At 50.1% G+C, this 8,500-nt stretch overlaps 2 protein-coding genes across 7 annotated transcripts in view; one reads left to right on the top strand and one right to left on the bottom strand.

Moving 5' to 3' along the window:
* bicral (BICRA like chromatin remodeling complex associated protein) overlaps nucleotides 1-8,500 on the bottom strand; it is a 253,681-nt gene that overhangs the window by 78,024 nt on the left and 167,157 nt on the right.
* Nucleotides 733-8,500, top strand: part of LOC310817067 (calcium/calmodulin-dependent protein kinase type II subunit gamma-like) — a 15,901-nt gene continuing 8,133 nt past the window's right edge. For 2 of the 6 annotated variants that reach the window (XM_083687483.1, XM_083687481.1), the window contains exons 1-7: nucleotides 962-1,048; nucleotides 2,313-2,435; nucleotides 2,718-2,801; nucleotides 3,234-3,276; nucleotides 4,242-4,304; nucleotides 7,475-7,515; nucleotides 8,086-8,169. In XM_083687483.1, coding sequence (XP_083543609.1) covers nucleotides 2,370-2,435; nucleotides 2,718-2,801; nucleotides 3,234-3,276; nucleotides 4,242-4,304; nucleotides 7,475-7,515; nucleotides 8,086-8,169 — 381 coding nt within the window. In that variant the 5' untranslated portion in view covers nucleotides 962-1,048; nucleotides 2,313-2,369. Of the gene's footprint in view, nucleotides 812-953; nucleotides 1,049-2,312; nucleotides 2,436-2,717; nucleotides 2,802-3,233; nucleotides 3,277-4,241; nucleotides 4,305-7,474; nucleotides 7,516-8,085; nucleotides 8,170-8,500 lie in introns of those variants that run through there. The other 4 variants (XM_083687484.1, XM_083687485.1, XM_083687486.1 and 1 more) reach the window with 4 other exon arrangements.

Here is an 8,500-nt window from a genome sequence, read left to right as displayed (position 1 = left end):
GGGGTAAAGAACTTTGAATCCCAGAGTGAAATACAGTGATAAATGTATCTGTGTGTGTCTGTGTGTGTGTGTGTCTCTCCCTCAGCCTGAAAACCTGCTGTTAGCCAGCAAGATGAAGGGAGCGGCTGTGAAGCTGGCAGACTTTGGCCTGGCCATCGAGGTGCAGGGAGACCAACAGGCCTGGTTGGTAAGAACTGTCACATATTTGGCCTTGACATACATACATGCACGCACGCACGCACGCACACACACACACACACACACTCCCACTCCCCTTGAGTCTTTGAGTCTTTGTGTGTGTATGTGTGTGTGTGTTTGAGAGAGATAGCGAAAAACAATATATGGCATACAGCACACACACACACACACTCAAAAGGCCAGAAGGGCAGTGTGACCAGCACTTAAGAGGCTCACACACACACACACACACACACAGGGTGGGTGACTGTACAGTAGCCAGAGCCAGAAACCCGGCCCACGCTCTCTGCAGGAAGTGTATGTGTGTGTCTCTCTCTTTCTCTCTGCAGGTACAGTAGTTAGGACCAGGAAATTCACCCTTTCAGGAGAGAGAACTATACCTGGTCTCATGAAAGTCCAGTCATTCACTATACAATAGAGAAATATTGGACTTGACATATTGGACTTGATTTATACTGAATGTGAATGACATATACTGAACCAGATGTGAAACTACTTCAACTACTTGCCTGTGTTTTCTATTGGGCAGGTTTTGCGGGCACCCCTGGCTACCTGTCCCCAGAGGTCCTGAGGAAGGACCCCTACGGCAAGCCTGTGGACATTTGGGCCTGCGGTGAGTCTTCACTTCTAACCTGAACCACAACCGGAATCCTAGATGAGCACAGGTCATTCTGTTGCTCATAACTCCTAAGTGTTTGATCTTGATTTCTCTCTCTCTCTCTCTCTCTCTCTCCCTCTCTCTCTCTCTCTCTCAGGTGTTATTCTGTACATCCTGTTAGTGGGGTATCCTCCATTTTGGGATGAGGACCAACACAAACTCTACCAGCAGATCAAAGCTGGGGCTTACGACGTAAGTGTGTGTGTGTGTGTGTGTGTTTGTGCATGTGCATGTGCATGTGTGTGCATGTGTGTGGGTCACGTGTGTGTGTGCCTGCGTGCGTGAGTGTACATGGGTGTGTGTGGGTGTCTGGGGTGCAGTGCAGGGGCTGGCTGGGCAGCTGGTGAATGTTTAATAGTGTCCAATTGAGAGCTGCACCGGAGCTATTGATCCTATCAAGGCCTCCCTGACGCATTGCAGAAGTGTGTGTCTGTGTGTCTGTGTGTCTGTGTCTGTGTGTGAGGGGGTATCCTCCTCTCTTTGTCTCTATTGGGGTCAGGTTTCAGTGAAGTTTATGCACTGTGTGTGGTGTGTGTGGTGTGTGTGTGGTGTGTGTGGTGTGTGTGGTTTGTGTGGTGTGGTGTGGTGTGTGCGTGCTTGTGCGCGCTAACATCCAGAGATGGGGTTATTGATTTAAGATCTGATGTTTAGGCCACCTGTGTGTTATGCATTGTGTTGTAAAAAAACATTTGTAGCTTTTATTTAAGCTGTTAAATCGAGCCTTTCACTACGCGTGTGAGAAATGCATCCTACATCAGGGACGTAGGAAGTATATTTCGTGAGGGGGTGCTGCCAAAAATGTTGCATATCACCTGTTCAACAAGCAATTCTGGTGACTTTTGATGGGAGAATAACGTAGCGGTTAGTGTGAGTGAAAAGCATGAAATGATCAGGTCTCGAGGTAAATGACACAAGGCCTACAGCTGGTCCCCCCAACCCCCCCCCCCCCCCGAGTGCACCCGTCCGGACCCCATAAACAGCTCTGGATCACAAGAGCGTTGCATATATATATTTTGTCAGCATATCAATCCCAACTCATCCAAACCTGCGCTACAATCCAGCAGGAGCCTATGTCAACACGCACCACCACACACAGTGATCTTAGAAAGAGAGAGAGAGAGAGAGAGAGAGAGAGAGAGCAACGTAACATGAGATGGAGGTGGAGTAAGGTGACCTGACGGGAGAATAACATAGTGGTTAGTGACAGTGAAAAGCGTAGAGTCCAACAGCAGTCACACACTTTAACCAGCAGCCTAGATGACGCACATAGACTTCCACATACTGTCACGCCCACCATCACAGGGACACGAGATCTGGATAAATAAATGTATATTAAAAGACACCTGCTGACAGGGGGAGCCCCCCCCCCTCCTTCCTACGTGCCTGTCCTACATTATACGTGGTGGTAGAAGTGGTATCCCCCCCCCCCAACTCACCCCCTGTGTCTCCCCCTCAGTTCCCCTCCCCTGAGTGGGACACGGTCACTCCTGAGGCTAAGAACCTGATCAACCAGATGTTGACCATCAACCCTGCCAAGAGGATCACATCTGACCAGGCTCTCAAGCACCCATGGATCTGCGTAAGCACACACACACACACACCAGCGCGCACACACACACACACACACACACACACACACACACACACACACACTCTCTCTCTCTCTCTCTCTCTCTCACTCACACACACACATTCACACACACTCTCTCTCACACACACACACACACTCTCTCTCTCTCACTCACTCACACACACACATTCACACACATTCACACACACTCTCTCTCTCTCACACACACACACACACACACACACACTCTCACACTGATAGTCCATAACGTTTTCTCTCCCTCTCCTGCAGCAACGTTCTACTGTGGCATCCATGATGCACAGACAGGAGACTGTAGAATGCCTGCGCAAGTTCAACGCTCGCAGAAAACTCAAGGTACCGTCCTCTCATATTCCTCTCCTCCTTCCCTTTCTCTACACAGGCATTCTTTCCCTTTTTCTCCCTTTTTCCCCCCTCATCCTCCTCTCTTCTTCAGCCTCCACAACCTCATCATCATCATCGTCGTCTTCCTCCTCCTCCTCCTCTTCCTGCTATACTAGTGGCCCTCTCCCTTTTCATCTGTTGAAATATTCCCTCCTTCTTTGGTCAAATGTCTGTCTCCCACATGTATCTCTCTTTTACTCATCCCTCCTCGCACTCTCCCCCTCGCTCTCTCTCTCTCTAACTCTCTCCCTCGCTCGCTCTCTCTCTCTCTCTCTCTCTCTCTCTCTCTAACACTGTCTCTCTCTCTCTCTCTCTCTCTCTCTCTCTCTCTCTCTCTCTCTCTCTCTCTCTCTGACACTCTTTCTCTCTCTCTCTCTCCTCCAGGGAGCGATCCTCACCACTATGCTGGTCTCCAGAAACTTCTCAGGTGGGTGTGTTTCCCCTCAAGAGGGGAGTGGGGGGGAGGTGGGTGAGGAGGACAGAGAGAGTGCTCTCCCCTCCCCCCACCCCCTCTTTTCCCTCCTCCTCCTCCTCTCCTTGCATAACCTGATGGCAGGTTTAGAGGCCAAGAGGAGGAGGGTGTGTTTGTGTGTGTGTGTGTGTTCTCATAACCATGGAAAAAACCATATGCTAATGTAGATGGGAGGTGTGTGTAGGAGTTCAGTCCTAAGGCAGTAAATCCTAAGTAGGTGTTATAAGATGATGCTGTTATATGAAGCTGTGATAAGAAGTGCATTCCATTAGTGGATATCTTCAGTTGGTGTGTGTGTGTGTGTGTGTGTGTGTGTGTGTGTGTGTGTGTGTGTGTGTGTGTGTGTGTGTGTGTGTGTGTGTGTGTGTGTGTGTGTGTGTGTGTGTGTGTGTGTGTGCTCCTACTGTATGTGGGGGGGCTGTAACACCCCTTCACTCTCTAACTTCTCTCTCTCCCCCCTCTGTGTGTGTGTGTGCACACGTGTGTACATGTCTGTCACGCTCTCTTTGCTGGCTCTTGAGTGTGTGTGTGTGAGTGAGACGGAACCCAAGGAGTCATCCAGGTTCATACAGGGTTCACGTAGGGGTCAAATGTATGGTGTGATGTGGAGAAGGCACTAAGAAGGTTCTACAAGGTCTATTCATGCCTGGGCTAGTTCTCAGGTTTAGTGGGCGAAGCCCTGTCTTCTAGGAGCTTCTAGATTGGCTTTGTTCTTCAACTCTGGTCCTGGGGACACACAGGGGTGCTCATTTGTAGTTTTATCCCGGCTATAACACACCTTGTAACGGTCCGCTGGGAACGCCAGTACACCCTGTGGGTTTCCAGGACCAGGCTGGAATAACAATGCTAGTGGGATAGGACCCCGACTCTCTTTTTGCATATAAGCCCTGTTGTTCAACTGTAGCGTTTCTGTCCAATAGTGGGCCGGCAGCATACCAACTCTGCTGCTGCCTCCTCCGCTGCCTCCTCACTGGCTCAGGAAGGTACGTCCCAGAGACACGCCCACCCACTTCCTCTACACAAACACACACAGCTACCTTTCCTGGGGAGGGATCATGATGCTGTTTACTCCCGCTTCATCCCGCATGCAGCCCATGCAAAACCTGTCCCCCGCCCCCCTCCTGACCCTGTGTGACACACACACACACACACACACACACACTTACATTAATGCACATTTTCACTCGAATGATGCTAATACAGACACATTATGATCACGCACACAGACATAAACCTTATTTTTAAAACAATCGCATACCCCTCTCACTGATATTACCCATCCTCAAATCCCATAATCTTCCCTAAATCATATTTATTTATTTTAACCTTTTTTTCACCAGCCTTATGATTTCAACTACCACTCCCCCACCCCTCCAATCCCCTCCCCCACCCCCTCCCTTGCTTACAGCTGTTGGGGTGGGGGGAGGTGTAGGGAGTGACAGGGGCGTGTATCTAGGGTGACTGACTGCTCGGGGGTCAGCAGGAGTTGGGTTGGCATGCTGCCATCGTCAGACCTGGGGGTGGGGGGGGGGAGGGAGGGAGGGGGAGGGGGGCTAGAATGAGATCATGAAGGATTCGACACAGATGACGTCATAGTGGAGACCAGGAAGTACTCATGGAAGTCGACTGTTGAGTCATCGCTGTCATCACGAGTTACTGTCAGTGGGAGGTTCCATTTGACTCCCAGAGCAGAGTGACTTCCTGATGACTGTCATCCTCTCATCCGTCTCATTCTAGGAGGGAGGGAAGGAGGGAGGGAGAGGGTGGTCCGAGGTCTGCGATCCCTAAGGTGGCCAGGGGGCTTTTCTTTCAAGGGGATACAACATTTGGAGAACGTTCCATCTCGAAATATACCGAGTAGAACAGACACGGTTCTCTGAGGAACACAGAACCTGGTCGACTCTACAGTGTACACTCCATGTCTAGATGCAACGTTCTTGGTGTTTCGTCCCGTTGAATTCAGCCCAGGAGAGGGTGACTGACAGGGTGATGCTGAGTCCAGATGAAGGAAGGGTAGAAGAGGTAGAATAAAGGATAATGATGGAGGGATAAGGAGAGTTAAGCCTCTGTCGGGTATACTGGTTAACCTGACAGAGGGAGCTTTAGAGTAGTGTGTGATTGGTGGATCTGGGGTTCTGTATGACGGTGACTGACATTGGCTGAACGTCAGCAGAGCCCTCGAATCATAGGGCTCTCTCCTCTTGAGACCGGACCAATCGCCTGCCAGTAAGTGCTGAAGACCGCCGACATCATCGCTCCGTATACGGCGGCCTCGGCCACGCTGTCCGGCTCCGATTGGCTTAGCCGTGCGATGATGTCACTGCTATCTCCTCCTCCTCCTCCTCTTGAGTATGGCTGAGGCAGGCTTTGCACTTTGCTTACAATGCTCTTTTCTTATCCAGTCACATCGTCGCATACGATGAGAGAGAGAAGTGTGATGATAGTGAATGCCTTCAATGATATGTCGCCTTGCTGTCTTTCGCATGTGGACTTGTGCTGTTATCCCTGACCTACTGGAGACGTGTGCCTTTAAGTACCCTCCAAATTCTTTCCTCAGAGCCATCGCTGTATTGACGACGTGACCGGACAGATGAGAGCAACGTCGGGGAGATCCGGGGGGAGGCTGGTGGAGGTAGAAATCGGAGGACGGGGGCTCATTGTAATGCTTGGAACGGAACGAGGAGCGGTATCAAAGACGATATTTTTGATACCGTTCTTCGACCGTTCCATGCATTACAATGAGTCCCTCCTCTGATTTTTGTTTCTACCTCCACCAGCCTCCCCTGTTGGAGATCCCCCCCCCCCCCCCCCCCCTTGCTTTCATATGTCCAGTCAGATCTCAGTCCTGCCAAATCAGTGATGACCTGATGGGGAAGAAGGAAGGGTGGCAGAATAAGGGGTGAATCTCCAAAGTCTTTCCTGGAATACCTTGTTTCGAATCGGAGATTCCTCCCTACAAGCTCCGATGTTCTTCCTTCTCCTCCTCCTCCTCCTCCTCCAAAGCGTTCTGAGGAGGAGGCCAGGAGAGAGGAATGCGAGGAATCAGGGAATGACTTTGGGAGATTGTCCGCGGGGCCATGCTTTAATGTGCTATCACACCATGTGCATGTGGGTAGGAGGTGTGACAGTACGAATGGGCCAATCAGGTCCCAGCATGCCTCATGAGCTTAATGGAAGCTATGTACCCTAGGAGGTGCCGATTTAGATAATGCATGGCTGGGCCCAAGGATGAAGGCACATATCGTATACCTACACACACACACACACACACACACACACACAGACCACCAGTGCATGAACTATCACAGGCAACTGCCTGCTGCCTAAACCTTGTGTGCCCCCCCCACCTTCTCTTTGATAATGCACTACTGAGTCTTCTTTCAACCTTTTCCTTTGTTCTTGTTTTCCCCTCTCCCACTTGTAAATGCAAGGTAAGACACTGCTAGAGATATTTTTTAGAGCTAAGCCCAGAACTGTGTGTGTGTGTGTGTGTGTGTGTGTGTGTGTGTGTCACTAAGAGAGGCGTTGAAACCAGTGGCGGAGAGCTTTAGAGCTTTAGAGACCACAGGGGAATGGCCGGACCTTGTTAAAGGAAATCAATGATTTACATTAACCTGGATCTCCTCATCAGCCCAGCGTCAGTATGGATCAGACCATCCCTCACTGTTAGATCGGCAAGCTGCTGCCAGCTCACTCTCCCAGGCAGCCAGGGAACACACTAACAAAGTTGATTTCACTCTGTAGTTCCCGAAAACAATCTGCAACTTGCAGCAAATGACGTGATCTACTTTTACACAAATCTACCTCGCTTTGAAGGCATTAGAAAAGACTGTTATGGAGTCTTGATAGAAGACACTGTAAATGCATTACACACAAGTAGATTAAAGAAAATGTTGGAACATATTGTCAGGGTATTGGTGGCCACATATATACACACGTATAGGTGTGTTCTATGAGTGTTTGGGATGCATGCCTGGTGTGGTCCAATCAAATGGAAAGCAAGAGATATCATGCAACTGAAACACCTGGAGAATCACTCCTTTTGGATGTCCTCAGGCCACTTCAACAACATTCTGACGCTCTCTCTCTTCCCCCTCTTTCTCCCTCCCTCCCTCCCTCTCTCTCTGTCTCTCTCTCTCTGTCCGTTTTACAGCATGCAAGAGTTTACTGAACAAGAAGTCGGAGTCTGCCAAGGTAAAGAGTGTTTCGTCGTTGTCTCTGTCCTTGTTAGCAGGTGCCTGTACAGTCAAGTAACAGTTATATTGGCAGGATAAGTCACTTCTCTCCGCTCCCATCAGGTGCTTCTTCTCTCTGCCTCCTCCCCTCGTGCTCTTGGGTTAGCTGTCCTCTTTTTATGCGGACTCTATCTCTCTGTTGCTATACCCCCCCCCCTCCCTCCCTCTGCTTCCTCTCTCTCTCTCTCTCTTTCTCTCCCTCCCTCTCTCTCTCTCTCTCTCTCTCTCTTTCTCTGTCTATCTCCTGGGGGTACTATCTGCAGTAAGAGGCTGTGGTATTGAGAGCTAGTGAAGCAGTAAAGTGATGATATAAAGGGGCCGTTCTTCTTTATTCTCCTGCTCGTTTACCCCTGTTAGCACGGCAGCCTGGGAGAGTCTGCCTAGAGTACACATGATATCTATACACCACATGAATCGTGTGTGTGTGTGTGTGCGCGTGTGCGTGCGTGTGTGTGTGCGCGCGTGTGTGCGTGCGTGTGTGTGCGTGCGTGCGTGCGTGCGCGTGTGTGTGTGTGTGTCTTTGCCCCAGCCTTCGACCAACAACAGTAAGAACAGTATAGTGAGCGCCATCAATGCCCTGAAAGACAGCAACATGGCCGCCAACTCACAGATGGTACAGCCCTCATATTCCTCACTGCTCTTTTGTGTTAGTGTGCGTCATGCCCTAGTTTGATGTTTTGTTGTTCTTGAGCTCCTAGCATCCTAAATTCCCCTACTAGCATTTTAACCTCCCCTGCTAGCATCCTAACCTCCCCTACTAACATCCTAACCTCCCCAGCTAGCATCCTAAACTCCCCTACTAGCATCCTAACCTCCCCTGCTAGCATTCTAACCTCCCTACTAGCATTCTAACCTCCCTACTAGCATTCCAACCTCCCTACTAGCATTCTAACCTCCCCTACTAGCATTCTAACTTCCCTACTAACATTCTAACCTCCCTACTA

The sequence above is a fragment of the Argentina silus genome, assembly GCF_951799395.1.
Source record: "Argentina silus genome assembly, chromosome: 16".
NCBI lineage: Eukaryota > Metazoa > Chordata > Actinopteri > Argentiniformes > Argentinidae > Argentina > Argentina silus.
The sequence above is the reverse complement of the archived record's forward strand: the minus strand, read 5'-3'. Positions and strand labels throughout refer to the sequence as shown.